Genomic DNA, 19788 nt, shown 5'->3' with positions numbered 1-19788 from the left:
AGGAAATGGCAATCCATCCAGTATTCTTGCCTGGGAAATTGCATGGACAGAGGAGCCTGGTGGGCTGCAGTCCATGGGGCCGCAAAGAGTCGGACACAACTGAGCAACTAAACAAGAACAACAGTAAACTTACTAAAGTTCATTGAATTGTAAACTTAAAATTGGTGAATTTTATGGGAAGTAGATTACACCTCAATAAAGCTTTAAAAAACCCAAACCCACAGGCATCTATATCTCCACCCGCTATACACACACACCCCCATCCCCACTCCACCTCCCCCTGTGCCTGAATTTCCCTTAGAGGTGTGAAGCTGGCTATGCAAACTGCCCAGACCTGTTGAGCCATGGAACTCTGGCAGCTCCCCACCAGCCTGCCTCTCCCTGCAAAGACACGGGGGTCTCCTTGGCCAGAGGTGACATCTGAAGCAATCATGATCCTGTTTGGCTTTACTATATCCGACCTGCCGCCTGCCAGGGGCCAGAGAGCCACGCGCAGCGGATGCACCGGCCCCAAACTGTTTCTCCAAGTAGTCCCCAGAGATGGTCGCTGCCTTTCAGTTTCTGCACTTGTTTATTTTCAAAGGGACGTTGCCAGACCGCTAGGCCACCCCTGCCCTTTCATGGTTTGTTTTATGCAAAAGATTTCAGGAAGAAAGAGGAGGTAAAGTGACCTGAAACCAATTACTCTGCTGGCAAGGAACAGCCACAGGCCCCAGCTGTTAGGTTTGAGGGATATGTGTGAAGCCGAGATGCCCCTTTGTTAACCCGCCACCCCAAGAACAGGAATCCTGAGAGTGTTAATAATCATTGCAGGGGATTTTCTGGCAGTCCAGGGGTTAGGGCTCTGCGTTTCCACTGCAGTGGGCACGGGTCCGATCCCTGGTCAGGGAACTAAGATCCCGCATGCCGTGCAGCCATTAAAAAAAAGAAGAAGAAGAAGAAAAAAGAAAAGGAAAAAATAATAATCATTGCAAATATTCAAGAAGAAAGAAAAGAAAAGAATAATCATTGCAAATATTCAAAGTGGACATTGGAATAGTTAGACGTCTGTGTGCAAAAAGGAATGACCCTCAGCCCGTACCTCACATCTTAACAAAATTCACTCCAAATGACTCACAGACCAAAATGTCACTCTAAAGATTCTAGGAAAACACAGGAGAAGATCTTTGTGACCTTGGGTTAGGCAATGATTTTTTAAACGTGACATCACAGCACTAACTATAGGAAAAAGACTTGGTAAATTGGATTTCATCAATATTTAAAAATCAGGCTCTGCTAAAGACACTGTTAAAAGAATGAAAAAAAAAAAAAAAAAGGATGGGCAGACGATCTTTGCAAAACACTTACCTGATAAAGGACTTCTATCTAGAATATATGAAGAACTCTCAAAATTCAGTGATAAAGCAATCCCACCCCCACCCCCGCCGAAAAAGAACTAGCCAAATATTTGCACAGACGTTTCATCAAAGAAAATATATGGAAGGCAAATGAGCACATGAAAGATGCTGAACATCATTAATTACTAGGGAAATGCAAATTCAAACCACAGTAAGATACCATCACATCCCCACTAGAGTAGATGAAAAGGCCAGACTACCAAGTGCTAGTGAAGATGCAGAGCAACATAGCCCTCATCCACTGCAGGTGGGAAGGCAAAACAAATACAGTCATTTGGCAAATAGTTTGGCAGATCTTTATATGGTTAAGCCTGAACTTACCATATAGTGGCCTTATTTGTAATCACCAAAAGCTGGAAACAACTAAATTGGCCCTAAATTGTGGTACAGTCATAAGATGAATACAGCAATAAAAGGGGAACGAACTATAGACACCCTCGGCAATAAGGAAGCCTCTCAGATGCGTCATGCTAAGCGAAAGAAGCCAGACCCAAGGCTGTTCACTGAATGATTCCATTTATTAATATGTGACATTCTGAAAAGGGCAAAACAATAGGAACACGAAGCAGATCAGTGATTGCCAGGGGCTGGGGCGGAAAGAGGGATTGATTGCAAGGGGTTGAGAAGGAATCTGTGTTGTGAGGGAGTGTTGGGACTACTCCACGTCTTTTATTTTTTTTAATTTGGCCGAGCAGCATGTGGGATCTTAGTTCCCCAACCAGGGATTGAACGGGTGCCCCCTGCATTGGAAACATGGAATCTTAACCCCTGGACTGCCAGGAAGTCCCACCACATTTGCTTGTGGTGGTGATTACATGATGGAGTATGTTCGTCCAAAATCATGAAACAATACACTAAAAAGAACTTTAGGTAAGTTATTCCCCAACACAACAAAGCAAAAATAATAATAATAGCCAACCACACATCACATACTATGTGCAAGGCACTCTTGAAGCACTTGCCATATAGTAACTCAGGCAGCCCTCACGACAACCCAGAGAAGCAAGTATTAATTATCCCCAGGTTGTGAATGTTTTGTGGCCAGAGATCTCTCACCTTAATTTTCTCCCCTTCCTCAGTTAGATCCCTAGGGCATTCCTCCTTCTGTAACCTTCACTCTATCCTGTGGCTGTCTTTCTCCCATATCTGTACAGAAAAGATTTCCACCTCACCGGTTCCACTGAGAGACACATGATCACTAACGAGGTTTAGCGGAGCGGAGACTTCAAACTCGAATGTCTACAGGAACAAGGCAGGTCATGGAATTAACAGAGCACACTGAGAACAATAGGGGGTGGTGGGGACTGGGGAAAACTGGAGAGCCAGGCTGGGTCTAAAGGGCATTGTCCCTCCTCAGCTCCAGCTTCTACCATATGGAACTAGTAAGAGACCAGTATTGCTAGATCTTCTGATAGTTCAGGAAGATTCTAACACCCTCACGTTTATATGAAATGTCATAATTTTTTCAATGTTAGCAAGTAAGTAAAAAAAAAAAAACTTGTTTAGATATTAGTTTTTACTGTGGTAAAGGCATGTTCATCCTTTTTACCCCAAGTACAAGACACAGAAGCAGAAAAGCTGTATTTAGTGAAATAAGGCAACATCTGAAGCCTCAAAGCACCATATACAGGAAGGAGAGCTCTTCCCTGGTGGCCCAGTGGCTAAGAATTCCTTGGGAGGCGGCGGGGGGTGAGGTGCGGGCCGGGCAGGAAGAATCCGCCTGCCAATGCAGGGGACACAGATTTGATCCCTGGTCCAGGAAGATCCCACTGCCATGGATCAAGTAAGCTGGTGCACAAGAGAAGCCGCTGCAACCAGAAGTCCATGCAGCACAGCTAGAGAGTAGCCCCCGCTGCCCACAACTAGAGGAAGCCTGCACACAGCTTCAAAGACCCAGTGCAAACAAAAATAAAATGAATCCATTTTTTAATTAAAAAAAAAAGTATGATCAGACCCGTAGGCAGGTATTTTAATAAGAAAAGAAAATGGGGTTTGGTTAAAAAAGTCTATATATGAGATCGTCGGACCTCTACACCCCTGAATTCTGCACACACCCCCATCCTGCATAATCTCTGCTGACTGCCCCTCTCTCTCTTCAGACAGGAGATTTAGCAGTTGGAGAAATTAAATCAGAAACTGGACCAGAGAAGCTCCAGAATCAGAGGCAGTAGGCATGGAGGCATGCAGGGAGTGAGAGGCTGGCAGAGGGTTTTTAATAAGCTATTTAACATGGTTTAACTTTCAAAATTTTATATTTTATGTTTATAAAAATCTTCAAAAATCATAATTTCAAAATTCAATTTTAAGTTTGATTTCATTTGTTGGCTCTAAGCTGTTTCTTGTGCCTCATATCTTTCTTTTCTGTGCTGTGCTAAATTGCTTCAGTCGTGTCCGACTCTTTGGGACGCTATGGACTGTATGGCTCACCAGACTCCTCTGTCTATGGGATTCTCTAGGCATGAATACTGGAGTGGGTTGCCACACCCTCCTCCAGGGGATCTTCCTGACCCAGGGATCGAACAGCATCTCTTATGTCTCTTGCATTGGCAGGTGGGTTCTTTACCACTAGCACCACCTGGGAAGCCCATCTTTCTCTTACTTGACTTTAATTTTTCTTTTGCTGGAGAATAACCTCTAGTAATTCTTTCAAACATAGCCTACGCAGGAAAAGGACATTTAACCTGTATCCTCCATGATTTGAGGTATAATTTACATAAAGTGAAACTCACCCTTTTTAGGTATACATCTGTGCTGCTGCTGCAGCCAGGTCGCTTCAGTCGTGTCCGACTCTGTACATCAATATTGATTTTTAAAAATAAATATTTATTTATTTATTTTTGGCTGTGCTGGGTCTTTGTTACTTTTGGTCTTTCTGTAGTTGCGGTGCCCAGGCTTCTCATTGCCATGGCTTGTCTTATTGCAGAGCACGGGCTCTTGGGCGTGAAGACTTCAGTAGCTGTGGTTCAGTTCAGTTGAGTTGCTCAGTCATGTCCAATTCTTTGTGACCCCATGGACTGCAGCACACCAGGCTTCCCTGTCCATCACCAACTCCTGGAGCTTGCTCAAACTCATGTCCATCAAGTCGGTGACGCCATCCAACCATCTCATCCTTTGTCGTCTCCTTCTCCTCCCACCTTCAGTCGTTCCCAGCATCAGGGTCTATTTCAATGAGTCAGTTCTTCGAATCAGGTGGCCAAAGTATTGGAGTTTCAGCTTCAACATCAGTCCTTCCAATGAATATATTCAGGACTGATTTCCTTTAGGATTGACTGATTGGATCTTCTTGCAGTCCAAGGGACTCTCAAGCGTCTTCTCCAACACCACAGTTCAAAAGCATCAGTTCTTCAGCACTCAGTTTTCTTTATGGTCCAACTCTTACATCCATACATGACTACTGGAAAGACCATAGCTTTGACCAGATGGACCTTTGTTGGCAAAGTAATGTCTCTGCTTTTAATATGCTGTCTAGGTTGGTCATAGCTTTTCTTCCAAGGAGTAAGCATCTTTTAATTTCGTGGCTGCAGTCACCATCTGCAGTGATTTTGGAGCCCCCCAAAATAAAGTCTGTCACTGTTTCTACTGTTTCCCTATCTATTTGCCATGAAGTGATGGGACTGGATGCCATGATCTTAGTTTTTTGAATGTTGAGTTTTAAGCCAGCTTTTTCACTCTCCTCTTTCACTTTCATCAAGAGGCTTTTTAGTTCTTTGCTTTCTGCCATAAGGGTGGTGTCATCTGTAGTTGGGGTACTCGGGCTTAATTGCCTCATGTTATATGAGATCTTCCTGAGCCCAGGATCAAACCAGTGTCCCCTGCTCAGCAAAGGCAGATTCTTACCACTGGACCACCAGGGAAGCCTTCTATGGATTTTGAGAAACTTACACAGTCATGTAACCACCACCCATAATCAAGAGGTATTTTCATCACTCCAGATAGTTCCCCTGTTCCTCTTTGTAGTTAGTTCCTGACCCTCTAACTCTTGGCAAGATCTAATCTGGTTTCTGTTCCTATCATCTTGCCTTTTCCCAGATGTCATATAAATCAAATTAAACAATATATGGCTTTTAAAGTCCAACTTCTCTGACTCAGCATAATGCTTCCAAAAGCCATCTATAGTATTGCATTTGGGGAAACCTTTGAAATCCAGAGCTATAGTCATCAGTGGTCACCAGTGTGTGTGTATGTTTTCAGTTGGTGTGTGTGTGTGTTTGTGCCCATTTGGTCACCAGTGCTATTTACCACATATTTCTGACTGGCTGGTTTCTGGTCTTATGATCATGTTGTAGTTCCTAATTCCCCTGTGCTTGGGTGGGGCCATGTGATTAGTTCTGGCCGGTGAGTTGCGAGTACACATCCCTTCTGGGCAGCATTTGCCATAGTGACTGCTCTGTGGCTCGAGTCTGGGAGCAACTCTGACCAGCAGAGCACACTGTCAGCCTATAATGGATGTGTAGTCAATAGACAGGTAGCTTTCAGTAGAAGCACACCTTTGTGGTTTTAAGCCTTTGCGATTTTGGGTATGGTTTATCACAGCACCGTCAGCCTGTTTGACCCATATGGAATGTTTGCTTCTTTAGCACTGGGAAATTTTCTTTTACTGCTGCTTTAATTATTTCCTCTCTCCAATTGTTTTCTCTCTTTTTCTTTCTTCTTCTTCCTTTCTGGAACTATCAGGCAGGTGCTGGAACTTTCGCTGGAAGAATCCTCCACGTCACTTAATTTCCCTTTGTCCTTTTGGCAGTCTTTGGGAATAAATTCTCAGATTAGTCTTTCAGTTTACAACTGTGTTTTCCAGACAGTCATTTTGCTATTCAACTTGACTTTTCTATGAAATCATAATTTTATATTCATATTTTTTCTCCAGGACCTCTGTTTGCTTCTTTTGCATCTTGGTTGTTGCTCAATGTGTTCAGAATCTTGTGTATTCTTTCTAGGCTATTTATTTTTTAAAGTCTTATGTTTGTTCCGTTAACGTTTCCCTTTGACTTTTTAGTTCTCAGGTAGCTTTCTTCCAGACTGCTGACTTTCCTTAATTGTTTGCTGAGCTTTGCTGGTCTGTAACATTTCGTATTTGAGTTTTTTTTTTTTTTTTTGGCTGTGCTGCAAGGCTTGTGGGGTCGTTTCCTTTACTGGGGACTGAATCCGAGACCTCGGCAGTGAAAGTGTGGAGACCTGACCACTGACTGCCAGGGAATTCCCTGTATTTGGGAATTCTTATCTGCCTGTTTGCTGATTTGATTACCATGGAATGCTGCTTCTTATTTTTGGTTGAAGATGGTTATCCTATGAGATTGTGTGTTCTTGTGGCTTGTTGGGTGTGGAAGCTCTTTGTCCTTCCTGGAGTTACTGGCTCCCCTGGGACACTGCCCTGCGTGTCCCCCTGTGCACTTGCTGTTGCTGTCCACTACTCAGTAGGAGGGAGGGGCCAGTCGTCAGCCTACATCCTTGGCAAACATTTCCACATTTTCCCAAAAACTGCCCTTGAGACTTTTTTCTAGCCAATGATTGGGAGCTTGGAGCAAGCTGCAGCTCTCACTCTTGGTGGTACTCTGCTTTTAACTGCATTTTAAACTGCTTTTCCTCAAGTCTTGCTTCTTTTCTAATGTGATCTTTAGGAAATTATGGGGAGGATTAAACAAAACATGTTTGGGTACTGAGTAAGGCCTATAGGTTGCCAGTTTTCAACTTCATCCTTAAGAGTGTATCTCCTCTCAGGAAATTGATGGGGTTTGTTTTTTGTTTGCTTTTGTTTTTTAAAGTATATATCCTTGGGACCTCCCTGGCGATCCAGTGGTTAAGACTCTGTGCTTCCACTGAAGGGAGCATGGGTTCAGTTCCTGGTCAGGGAACAGTTAATAAGATCCTGCATGCCACATGGCAGGGCCTTAAAAAAAATTTTTTTTTTTTTTAAATTAGAGACTTCCCTGGCAGTCCAGTGGTTAAGACTTCACTTTCCAGTGCCGGGGGTGTAGGGTTTAAACCCTGGTTGGGGAGCTAAGATCTCACATGCCTCATGGCCAAAAATCAGAACATAAATAACAGAAGCAATATTGTAACACATTCGATCAAGACTTTTAAAAGATGGTCAACATAAAAATATATATATATACATCCTTTCACATAGATACCTTTTGTGTTAAGAAACCAAAGAGTAATAAAGAGTACACTGCAAAGAAAAAAAGTATACAAGTAATAATTGTCTCTTTTGGGAATTAGAAAATAGTTGCCCCACCCAGAGATAACCAGTGTTAACATTATGGTGCACTTCTGACGTACATACACAAATATATGAATTTAAAAAAACTGACACCAAACTACTGATAACTTTTTTTTTGGCTGTGCTGATGTGGCTTATAGGATCCTAGTTCCCCAACCAGGGATTGAACCCCTGCCTCTTGGAGTGAAAGTTTGGAGTCCTCCCCACCACTGAACCACCAGAGAATTCCACTAATAACTTTTTAAAAATTTATTCATGTTTAATTGGAGGATAATTGCTTTACAATATTGTGTTGGTTTCATCAACATGAATCATCCATAGGTATATGTCCCCTCCCTCTTAAACTTTCCTCCTACCTCCCACCCCTTGATAACTTTTTAAAAATTGTCTTTCCACCCAACAACATATGCTATCTACCAATGTCAATAAATATACATTTGCATCATTTAAAATGTAGTCTTTCATTAGGGACTATAGTATATTCAATGTATGCCCTCTTGTTAGACATCACATTGTTTATAATGTCCACTCTTTACAAATGATGCAGACAAAGACTTTAGGATAAAATCATAGAAGTGGAATTGCCATATCAAAAGAGGCTGGGCATTTAAGTGTATAGGATGTTTGCAACCAGAGTTGGGAGTGGTAGTTTGGGCAAGGGAGGAGACTTCAAACTCACACCAGCTGCCAGTCAGTCTGGCCTTTCCCTCCTTGAAGACATTCAAGGATGGAGTTTACACAGTTGCTTTGATAAGAGCCATTTGTCCCTTTCACTCCCAACATGCTCCCTCATCAGGAGGAAGGTGTGGTAACAAGCTGAGACCCCACCCAAATCTGGAAATGAAACTGGCTTCAAAGCAGAGCACAGGAGCAGCTGTAGAGGACCCTGGAGGCCCTACAGAGACTAGGATGGGAGCACCTGCTCCAGGGGCCCCACTGGCCCTCTAGTTGCCCTGCCCTCCCTACATGGCCCCTGCCAGCTGGCTTTGAGCCCCTTGACAGCTTTCTATACATGTCAACTATCATGTTGGGCCATATGAAATTGTTGTTTCTGTAGTCAAAAGTGGTTGAGAATTGGCAAATTCTAGATTCCTTTGGTCTGGCTGGTTCAGTCCCTTCAGTCTGTAGTCTTGTTTACTTAGTGCTCATTCTTTGCTTGGCATTGTGCAAAGCACTTTATAGTCGTTTTTTAATTGTCACAACTTTCTGAGGCATAGGAATCCCCATTTGACAGAGAAGAAAATTATGGCTCAGAATTTCCCCTTTTGGAAGGGTTTAGGGGCTGGTTCGCCTTCCAAGTTTAAGATCTTAACAATAATGACAGTATTTTGAGTTGTAGTTAAAGGAGCTGGTGGCTGGCTCTGCTACTGACAGATTGCGATGTCCTGGGAAAGTGCCTTAAGAGCTGGTTTTTACCTCTGCGGAGGTGAGAAGTGTTAGCGATCTTGCTTTCGCGTTAGAAAATCCCTTTGGTATTCAGCGACTCTGTCTTCTCATCAATAAAATGGGGACGAAACCCTCAGGGCCCAGCAATATCTCGGAAGAGCCATTAGGACACAGTTCCGGGCCCTGCAGGAGAAAGCGGGGCCTGGGAGGGGGAAGGAGCGCCACCCCCACCCACCACGTGGAGCGCCTGTCCGGCCGCGGCGAGGCGGCAGAGCCATTCCCCGGAGTGTGAGGCGGGATCTGCACGACCTGCTTGGCCAACGCCTCTCCTAGGCCAAGATACTGGCGAGTGACACCACCTGGCCACCATGTCCCGCAGCACCCCGAAGGGAAAGGGATGGCGAGGGGCGGGGCCTGGAGGCGTGGCCTCCGCCCCCCCACCTCTTTTTTTGTCCGCCCAGCTACGGAAAGGACCCCTGCGCCTTTAAGAGGCCGACGCGGACGCCCGATTGGCCGAGACGCGCCAGTGACGTCACGCCGGGGCCGGCGCCGAGGCGGCCCTGTCGGCCCGCGCCCTCCCCCTCCCGCCCCGCCGCGCGCTCGCGGACAGTCGGCGCGCGGGCCGGCCCGGGCCGGCGCCCCGTCTAGCTTGCTCCCCTGCATCGCCCTGCGCCCCGGGGGATGCCCCCGGCCGGGCCTCCCCCATGGCCGCCGACGTCTTCATGTGCTCCCAGAGCCGGCCCCGCAGTCGGGGCCGCGCCGTGCTGCTGAAGCCCCAGGTGCCCGAGGACGACGACGACTCTGACACGGATGAACCGTCCCCACCGCCCACCTCCGGCGCAGCCACCCCGGCCAGGGGCCAGGCGAGCGCCGCGCTACCGCCGCCCAAGGCCGGGTCGGGCCGCGAGGAGCCTCCGCGCCGCCAGCAGATCATTCACAGCGGCCACTTCATGGTGTCGTCGCCGCACCGGGAGCACCCGCCCAAGAAGGGCTACGATTTCGACACGGTCAACAAGCAGACGTGCCAGACCTACAGCTTCGGCAAGACCAGCTCCTGCCACCTGTCCATCGACGCCTCGCTCACCAAGCTCTTCGAGTGCATGACCCTGGCCTACAGGTAGGAACCCGGCCGGCCCCACCTCTTGAGTGGGGCTCCTTTGACAAAACAAGCGTGGAGGGCTGCCGCCGGGGGACCTCTTAGCTTCAGGCATTCCCTTTGGGTCTTCCCCCATCCGGCGGGTTTATGGGTCTGGGGTCCCGAGTGGAAACGAGAGGGGTGGAGGTCCTGGCCTCTTCCCTGTCTGCAAGGGCTTAAGTTCTTCCGGCTTCACATTCCCCAGCTAGGCACCCCCGCGCCCAATGTCTCGAGGCCACTGATTTCAGACTAGAAAAAGGTGTAAATACAGGATGTACCTCGTGTTATTCGACTTTATCCACCCTTCCCCCCAAAGCTTTGTGTGTTTCCGGCAATAGGGAATAGTGGTTGGGACCACCTGTCCAGGGTGGTTAAGCGCTGGTTTACTGATTGTGTAAAATCTGCGAGCCCGTTTCCTCCTTTATAAAGAGAGGGTGACAGTATTACCTGCCTCCGTTGGCTGCTGTGGGGATGGAATGAGATAGGTAAAGTGCTTATTTCAGTGCCTGGCACATATTTAGTTGCTCCCGAAGTGTGAGCTAGTTTTCTTATCGTGAGAGAGGCTGGGTTCCCTCACGCCCTCTTGATTGGGAAGCCCTCCCCCTACCCACACTTGGGAGGGGCCCTGAGTGCCTCCTAGGAAGACTTGAAGCCCTAGCCCTCGGTAGTGGAGGCTGTCCCCCTGGCAAGTTGGAGGCTCCTTGGGCTGGCCCTGAAACACTATTTGGAGATGTTTAGGACAGGCATCCCAGACACCATCCTCACCTATGGCTCCGGCTCTAGGCGGAGATCTCTTTTTCTCCCCAAGTCACAGAAATGCCTGGGTTTAACCTCACGGCTTAAAATGCCCTTCCACTCTCCCTTAGTGTTTGTCAGGTATTTGCTTCAGATAACTTCTGCCTCGGGAACAGAACTTCTTTGGAGGAGCTGCAGTGCGGAGCAGCCCAGCCCTGCACAAAGCTCACGATAGGATCTCGGCAGAGTGGAGATTACTGCGTTAGTAACTGGACTGGCTGGGGCTGTCTTAGGTGTCTGCTGCAGGCAGCGCAGACAAAGTTTCCTTGGAGACTCCAGAAACAGTATCACGAGGAATACGAACGTTTCCCTCCACACACCCCACCCCCGCTTTTTTTGGAAAGCAGTGAGCCCCAACTATACCCAAGTTATACATTTACCTGAAGCTGAAACGCTAGATATACATAGCTCCCGGTGGCATTTTCCCCCTCTGGAATAAATGATTAGTCAACTTGTTCCTTTGTTATGTTCCTGAAATGCACCCCCACTCTGCCCGCCCCCATTTCCTCTCTTGAAGGCTTCCCTGATGGTTTGTTTGCCACATGGCTGCAGTACATGGCAGAGCTCTCCTCCCACCCACTTTGCGTGGCACATTGGTTAGGCTCTGCTCTGATTCTCTGGTCTTGCCAGTTTGAGCTGGCACCGAGCCTGTGAAGATTTTTTTTTTTAACCCAAATGGTATTGAGGTCTCAGCCCTCTGCCCGCTTTTAGCCCTGCTTCGTGCATGCGTGCTTGCTCACTCGTGTCTGACTCTTGGCGACCCCATGGACTGTAACCCGCCAGGATCCTCTGTCGGTGGGATTTTCCAGGCAAGACTATGGGAGCGGGTTGCCATTTCCTCCTCCAGGGTTAGCCCTGCTTACTCGGTCTCAAATTTTGAGCGCTTCGTTGGGATCAAACTCAACTCGACTGTAGCATACGGTGCAGTGAGAAGGAGAGGGCTTTCAAACAAACCTGGAGGTGAAAGATAGGAATGTGTTCTATTAAGCAAACTTAATCCTCGCCTTTATTTTAATATCAACTTCTCCGCATACAAAGAGAGAATGGGCGATGGAGTGGCAGGAGGCATGGGCCGAAGTGCTCACCTAAGCTCTGCTAAAGGGTAAATAAACCAGTCTGCCCTCTGCCCTCAGTTTGAATAACCTGAAGGCGTATTATTAAATGACACCAAAGAATTTTAGTAATGGTATTTTTTTTTCCACTTCTTTCTAAAATATTTTGGCAGCCAGCCGTTGCTCATTTAACTTTCTCGGTTGCAGAATGCACGCTTAGTTTGGTTCGAGGCTCACCTTGTTCTTCGAGACCTCCAGCTCTGCTGGTTCTCCATCCGGCTTTGCTGTCATTCCCTGTGCAGGGTCTCCTGCCACTGCGGGTCCCCCAGTGGGCATCCGCCCAGTAATTTCTCATGAAGATGCTCTTCGTGTCCCTCTCTGCTTGAGGCTAATCTGTGTGGCCCCAGAATTTAGTTGGCAGCGTGGAACATGGGTACAGATTGACGGGAGAAGGACTCAAAACCAGTTATCTGAGCCACAGCCTCTGGCCCAGAAAGCAGCATGAGAACAAATGTTTCTGACCTCAGCTATCCTGTGAAGACTGCTCACTGGCTTTCAGAGAAGGAGGGTTGCGAGATGGGGGGCAGGGAGGAAAGAAAACAACCCCAGAGGTAGCCTCACTCCCCTTTCAGGGCCATGTTTCGTCTTCACCCCCGTTTTCCAGGTTTTCTCCCTCTCCTGGCCACTGGGCCTCCTCCTCTTCTGTCTGTTTCTGGCCTGGGCTCTTTCTGACTTCAGCTTCCTGTCGTTCCCCCGGCCTCTTCGTTCTAGCCGCCTAACTCTCCCTGGTACACTCTGTGCTTTTTTTTTCTCTCTCTGGGTTTGGTTTCCTGTTAACTGCTGCCTCCCAGCTGTTTCCAGATGAGGTTCAGCAGCTCTTTGGGGGAGGAACTAAGGGCAGGGGAAGTTGTGGTTGTTTTTTTCCCCAGTCGTGTGAAGTGGACTAGGGACTCTAATATGATCTGTCCCTGAACTTGCAAAGTCGTGAACTGCTGAATGGTCTTTGGCAAGACTGACCTTGGAAGGTGTTGGGTGCCCCGTGGTCCACCTGGGCAGGTAACAGTGTGGACGGATTCCAGCTTCCTGTAGCTGGCCGTAAAAATCCACATCCTTCCCACACCATGATGCTGAGAAAACCCCCTGTAGTGAAATGTCTTGATTTGGTCCTACAGTGTGAGGTCAGTTTTTGGGATGTTTGAAGAGGAAGTTGCCTCTCCCCAAGGCAGAACTTAGAAATTCATGGCTTGCCTTCTCTAAAGTTTCCTGTCCACCACTGGGGACGTGTGGAGAGAACGGTGTCCCTGCAGGATGGAAGTGAGGATTAACTGAGATAATGTCTATAAATGGGTCTGCCTGCCTTCTCAGTCGTGTCCGATTCTTTGTGGGCCCATGGACTGTAGCCTGCCAGGGTCCTCTGTCTATGGGATTTTCCCGGCAAGAGTACTGGAGTGGGTTGCCATTTCCTCCTCCATGGGATCTTCCTGGCCCAGGGACTGAACCCACGTCTCCTGTGTCTCCTGCATTGCAGGCAGATTTTTACCACTGAGCCATCGGGGAAACCCCATGAATGGGTCTAGTACCTGGCAAATAAGAAGCAACAGGAGGTTTAATGGGCTGAATCCCTTCTGCATCATCATTCAGCTGACATTTTTTAGGAGCCCAAGTTTCTCATCCGTAAACTAAGGGAAATAACATATCTGACTGGGGTCTTTAATGTGGCTTTTAAATGCCTGCTTGACAGATGCTAAATGGATGCATTCTTGGCTTGTCCATACTCTCTGAAGCGCCACAGTGGAGCTGTGTCCTCTAGAACATAGTTCATGGTTCTTTCCCTCTTAACATTGCGAGGAATGTCACACATGTAAATCCCCCACGCAGATTCTGAACACATCTAGTAGATAGCTTTCTGGGCTTGGTTTTGGTTTCACTTCTCTACCTTTTTATGTAACTTTATTAGGGACCTTTGGGGTGAATATCTGTGGGGTGAGGAGAGAGACGATTCTTTTATGTATTTAGAGATAAACAGTAGCTTTCTGGACAGTAGATTTCTTTCTTTTTTTAAAATTATTTTTCTTTCTTTCTTTTTATTTACTTTGGCTACATGGGCTCTTAGTTGCAACATATGAACTCTTAGTTGCTAGATCATGTGGGATCTAGTTCCCTGACCAGGGATCGAACCTGGGCCCCCTGCATTGGGAGTGTGGTGTATTAGCTGCTGGACCCCCAGGGAAGTCCTTGGACAGTGGATCTCTGCTCCAATGGATAATCGAGGAAACTTTTAAATTTGGATCCATAAGATACAAGTTTCTAAACTGTAGCCCTGAATATGTATGTATCAGTTCGGTTCAGTCACTCAGTTGTGTCTAACTCTTTGCAGCTCCATGGACTGCAGTACACCAGGCCATCACCAACTCCCAGAGTTTGCTCAAACTCATGTCCATCGAGTCAGTGATGCCATCCAACCGTCTCATCGTCTGTAGTCCCCTTCTCCTTGTGCTTTCAATCTTTCCCAGCATCAGGGTCTTTTCCAATAAGTCAGTTCTTTACATCAGGTGGCCAAAGTGTTGGAGCTTCAGCATCAGTCCTTCCAATGAATATTCAGTACTAATTTCCTTTAGGATTGACTATACATATGTATAGTTACCCACTGTTCCTGACAGCCAAGGATTCAAGGTTTAAAGCAATTGTCCTCTAAATGTTAAGTTTTCCGAGGAAGAACTTTCTAGTCTTGGGCATGGTAACTAGTTGTAAATGAGGACCATTCACACAGATGACTAAACTGGTTTTACTCTTCTGCAGCCATGCCTGAGAGAAGCAGTTTCTCTCCTCTTGGGCTTTCTTTGGCCTTGAATCATTATATAGTGTCTACTAAAGGGCCGTGCTGGGTTGGAGTGAGGACTCCAGAGATGAGAAAGAATAGTCTCTGTCCTCCAGAGCTCACAGACTTGGAGTGGAGGACAGATAAACAAGCAGTTGTAGAACAGTTGGCAAGGGCTGTGATAAACAACATGAACCAGGTCTAACAGCAGCGGTGAGGACAGTCCCGCAACGTGAACCAGGTCTAACAGCAGCAGTGAGGACGGTCCCGAAGCCAGAAGAGTGTGTGTCTGTTTGCATAATTGGGATCAGTGTGGACAGTTTCCAGTGTCATCGGGGTTTCATACATATCTCCCCTTCCCTGTGTTACCTATCAGAAATTACGATTCACCTTCCCAGGAAGTCCAAGAATTCCTTTTACCTGTCTCTTCTCATTAGTAGTCAGGACACATTTCCTGTTTATGTAAAGGCTGGCTGGCTGATTGCCATCCTGATGGAAGGGCAAAGAAGGGTGATCAGATTAGGAAGAGCCTGGGAAAAGGGGGTGGAAGCGAGGATGGAAGGAAGTCATTCTCTAGAGGGAAGGAAATTCACACTAACTGAGCAACTACTGTGTCCTAGAGTCTCTAGGTTATCCTAAGTCACAGTAGCCCTCTCAGGCAGGTGCTGGATCAGTGTGGACAGTTTCCAGTGTCATCAGGGTTTCATACATATCTCCCCTTCCCTGTGTTACCTATCAGAAATTACGATTCACCTTCCCAGGAAGTCCAAGAATTCGTATTTTTCAAACCAAAAAAAAAAAAGGCACAAAATTAATTTGCCTTGTTGCCGAGAGGTGAGGCAGCTTATCCAGGGTGGTGTCTCTGGAGCTGAAATTCTCCTCCTCTGCTCACAGAAGCGTGCAGCTCTGTAAGAGAGAAGGTAGAAGTGCTAGTTCCTGTAGGATTGGAAGAGGGGGGCCAAGAGGAGGAAAACAAGTGCCTTTAGGCCACCCCATGCCCTTCCTCGTGCCGCCCTTCCCCACTGGTGAAATCCTGCCCTTCCCTCAAGCCTCAGCTCAAGTGCCTGTGGCCCGGTGGTCCCTCTCAAAGGGAGTGAACCCCTTGATGCCAGGCAAATCCACTACCTTATTGATTGTGCCTCATATCTTTATTTACATAGACATGATTCTCCTGCTCTCTTCACCTTTGACTTTCTCATGGAGTTTCACAGTGTCTGGAATATACTAAGCAGTTAAGATAAATATATGGAATTGAACAGGGAAACTCAGGGGCCTAGTGGCCAACATCATAAACTCTCCTCTGGTGGACCTTGTTTCTCTTCAGCTGCTCAAAGAGAAACCCCCTCCGTGGAACTCTTGTCTAGGGGTGCTGGTGTGGAGTGGGACAATGACGTGGTGTTTGTGGGGGGGGGCCCACACAACCTGAGATGGGAGGCAGATGAGTGGTGCCCCAGGATATCCACGTGCTCATTCCTGGGACCTGAGAATACGGTAGGTCACATGGCAGAGAGGAAGTAGGGTTGCTAATCAGCTGTCTCGAAAATGGGGAGATTATTTTGGATTGCCTGGGTGGGCCCAGTGTAGTCACAAGGGTCCTTAAAAGAAGAAGAGGAAAGCAGAAGAGAGAACTAGCAGGAGAAGGAGTTGGCCTGAAGTCGCTGACTTTGAAGATGGAGGAAGGGGCCGTGAGCTAAGGAACACAGGCAGCCTCTAGGAGCTAGAAAAGGCAAGGAACCAGATTCTCCCCTGGAGTCCTGGAAGCCAGCGCTCCGGATATCTTGCTTTTAGCCCCAATTCTCCAGAACTGTGAGACAGTAACTTTGCGTTGTTCTAAGCCACTAATTTTGTGGCCATTTGTTACAGCAGCAGTTTGAAACTAATACAGACTGGTTTCAATAATTGTTTATTTTTAATTAATTAATTTTATTTTTGGCTGCACTGGGTCTTCGTTACTTTGCACGGGCCTTCTCTAGTCTTCATGGGCTTCTCATTGCAGAGGCTTCTCTTGTTGTGGAGCACGGGCTTCAGTAGTTGTGGCCCACAGACTTTGTTGTTCCGCAGCATGTGGAATCTTCCCGGAGCAGGGATTGAACCCATGTCCCCTGCATTGGCAGGTGAGTTCCTAACCACTCTGCCACCTGGGGATGTCCTTAACAGTTTCTCCAGTTTAAGCCCATAACCCAGGTCTAAAAGTCTTTCTTCAGGCTCCTTCCCCGCAGAAAAGCTGAGCATTCCACTCTGCCGTTGTGTCAAACTATGCAAAGTGTATTAGCGAAGTGACAGCTTCAGGCAATCTAATGATAGGAGGGCCCTCATTATAAAAGGAAGTCTGTAAAGTGGTCTTATTCTGTTGCCCCAGCACAGTTCCTAGAATAAGGGTATTGTAGAAAGTTAACAGCACGTATCTTTAAGGATTCATATATGGCTGATGAAAAATTCAGAGTGTGAGCTCCTATTGCCCATAATTGAGTTTCTTCTTGGGTCTAATATGTGCAGTTCAGACAGCATATATCTTAGGTGATATTTTCTATCTTGTTGGAATTCTGTCTGTGGTTAGAATTCTGGGCCACAGGGCTTGAGTTTTAGGCACAGCCCTTTGGCCGCGGGAATCAGGGCCCCTCTCAAGCTGGCCCTTGCAATGGGGGTTTATTGCGGGGATCAGGAAGTGTGTTCATGAACCTCCAGGATTCCCAGGACTGCCAGACCTCTGGATTCTGGAGGTGTCCAGGGCTGTGGTAGGCCCTCAGCAGGGAGAGCTTGCCCTTTTCTTAAGGCTCACCCCCTTAAGTGACTCAGCTCCTCTCTCAGACCCTGCTTTGCTTTGGGATCTTACTTCTGCTGCTGCCAGCTGGCGCTCTCATCTGCCTCTGCTCTCCTCTGCTTCAAAGCCCCTGCCTATGGGGGTTTCTGCGTCTGCCTGACAGGAGCTCGCGGGTGGCTGAGTTTCACACACAGACCTGCTCAGAGCTTCCGGTTACCATCAGTGCTCTATGCCAGGTGTCTAATTGAATTAGCCCGTCGTCTCCAGCTTAAGTGTTGGAGAGGGAGGCCAGCAGGCCCCACCCTCTCTGATCAGAATCTCAGGGTCCCCAGAGCGTGCGTCTAGCCCAAGAGCGTCCAGTGATGCCCTTTCCTTTCAAAAGTATTAATCAGGCCTCTGATGGGTGCCAGGCCCTGTTCTGCCCTTGGGAATGCATCAGTAAACAAGACATGATGTGCGCATTCTTTTTGTTGTTGGAGTTTTATTGAGATGTAGGTGGCGCACAGCTATGTGAGTGTTTGAGGTGTCTGGCACAATGACCTGACTTACAGGTATTGTAAAGTCATGGTCTATAGTCAGTTGAGGGAATCACTAAGCAAATCAGATTTATATTGCTCCTGCCGCAAAAGAACATCAACCACACCAGAAGATGGAAAGTGATAGCGGGTGGGGGAGGGTAGGCGGACACTGTATCTCAGCGTGTTGGAGAAGTCTTCCGAGGGGCTGACATTTCAGGTTGAGCTGAAACCTGAGTGGTGAGTGGGAGCCAGCCGAGGGCAGTCATTCCAGGCGGTGGACGAGCCTGAGGCAGAGGCCCAAGGTGGAAGGATCAGGCACATTCTGGGGCTGGGAAGGCCAGGGTGGCCAGCAGGTTGAGGGCAGGGCGAGTGTGGGGGAGGAGAGGGGAAGATGGGTTTGGTTGGGAGGTGGGAGGTTAGGATATTCCGTTCATTGCTTTGGGGAGCCGGCTTGTTGAGTCTGCGCAGTGGGGACCAGGGGACAGGAGGGCCGGGGGCACTGATACCAGAATGGTGGCTGGGAGGTGGTGAGACGTGCATGGATGCAGGGCAGGTTTGAGCTTGCCGGTGGAAGGGATGTGGGGGTGTAAGCAAAGAATCAGCAGTGGCCCTGAGGGTTTTGGTCTCAGCCGTGGGGGCTGTGACTGAAACGAGGAAGCCAGGGAGCCCGTCAGCTGGGTGACTAATGTGAGCTGTGTCGAGGACCTGCGCTGTGTGCTTGACTTGGCTGCATGGGCTGTGGTTGGGGCAGCTCCCTAAGAAGGGGCTGCAAGGGGCTGTCAGTGTTTTGGGCTCTGCAGTCCAGGGAGGTCCTCACTGTCACCAGAGTACCGAGATTCTTTCTTCTGTCCTGGCTGCTACATCTCATCTCCCTAACCTCTCTTGTGCCTTGTAAGGGACCAGTTGGCCATGGGAGGTTTTGGCATTTTGAGCTTATATTTGGGATGGCAGTGGTTTTTGTTTTCTGTGAAATAGATACTCTCATATCTCAAACATTATTTTTACTCCCTTGGGTTTGGTTGTGGTAGAAGAGTACTACCTGGTCTCGAATGCCCTACGAGGAAACATCTCCAAATTGAGCATCCCTAGTGTGTTTGGGGTTGGACTGCACCATCAGAAAAGCCTTCTAGAAGGAGGCAGGGCAGAAAGGGTTATTTGGTAGCTCTAGAAGGACGTCCAAGATCTGGAGGAATAATTCCAGAAACAGAATTCCTTGTTGATAGTTTTCAAGTCTCAGAAGTGATAGTGTAAAAATTAAAAAGAAAAGAAAACAAAAAAGAATCCAGTTGAAGAACAGTGAAGAGTGAGGCCAGAAAGTAAAAGCTCAGAAAGGGATGTCAGGGAGAACCAGGCTGCTGGTGGGAACGGCACTGGAGAGGGGACCCGCGGGGACTTAGTTCGCTCTTCTTCACTGTTGAGGACTACTGTGTGCGTAGAAGGGCCTGTTCTGAAAGCTAGTTACCACTCCTTCCCTCTGTGGCTTGTGGGCACAGGCCATCAGGGAAGACGATGTCCTCTTGTGCTCCGTCACCACGGGACAGACAGTCATCAAACGAAAAACAGCTGCTTCGGTAGAAAGTAGGAGAAATAAACTAGTTTCCAGATATTTCCCCAATATTCTGGCTTTTAAAAAACAGCCTAAAGAACCCCTTCTTGTGCTCAGGCGGTCACTGGCCCGTTTGCAAATGGACTGCCTCATCTTCTGGGAC

General features: G+C 47.7%; 1 protein-coding gene and 1 long non-coding RNA gene across 2 annotated transcripts in view; both read left to right on the top strand.

Annotated features, from left to right (window-relative positions):
• The first annotated feature begins 9617 nt into the window (after positions 1-9617).
• LOC120871033 (MLX interacting protein) overlaps positions 9618-19788 on the top strand; it is a 54367-nt gene continuing 44196 nt past the window's right edge. Inside the window, exon 1 of the mRNA XM_040250654.1 lies at positions 9618-10117. Coding sequence (XP_040106588.1) covers positions 9705-10117 — 413 coding nt within the window. The 5' untranslated portion in view covers positions 9618-9704. The remainder of the gene's footprint in view (positions 10118-19788) is intronic.
• On the top strand, positions 14547-16805 carry LOC120871101. The gene is made up of 3 exons (XR_005722948.1): positions 14547-14999; positions 15042-15473; positions 15572-16805. It is a non-coding gene; the product is annotated as an uncharacterized LOC120871101 (long non-coding RNA).

This window comes from Oryx dammah, unplaced genomic scaffold, assembly GCF_014754425.2.
Source record: "Oryx dammah isolate SB20612 unplaced genomic scaffold, SCBI_Odam_1.1 HiC_scaffold_12, whole genome shotgun sequence".
In the NCBI taxonomy this organism is placed as follows: Eukaryota; Metazoa; Chordata; class Mammalia; order Artiodactyla; family Bovidae; genus Oryx; species Oryx dammah.
Note: the sequence above shows the minus strand (reverse complement) of the source record. Positions and strands in the feature narration are given on the sequence as shown.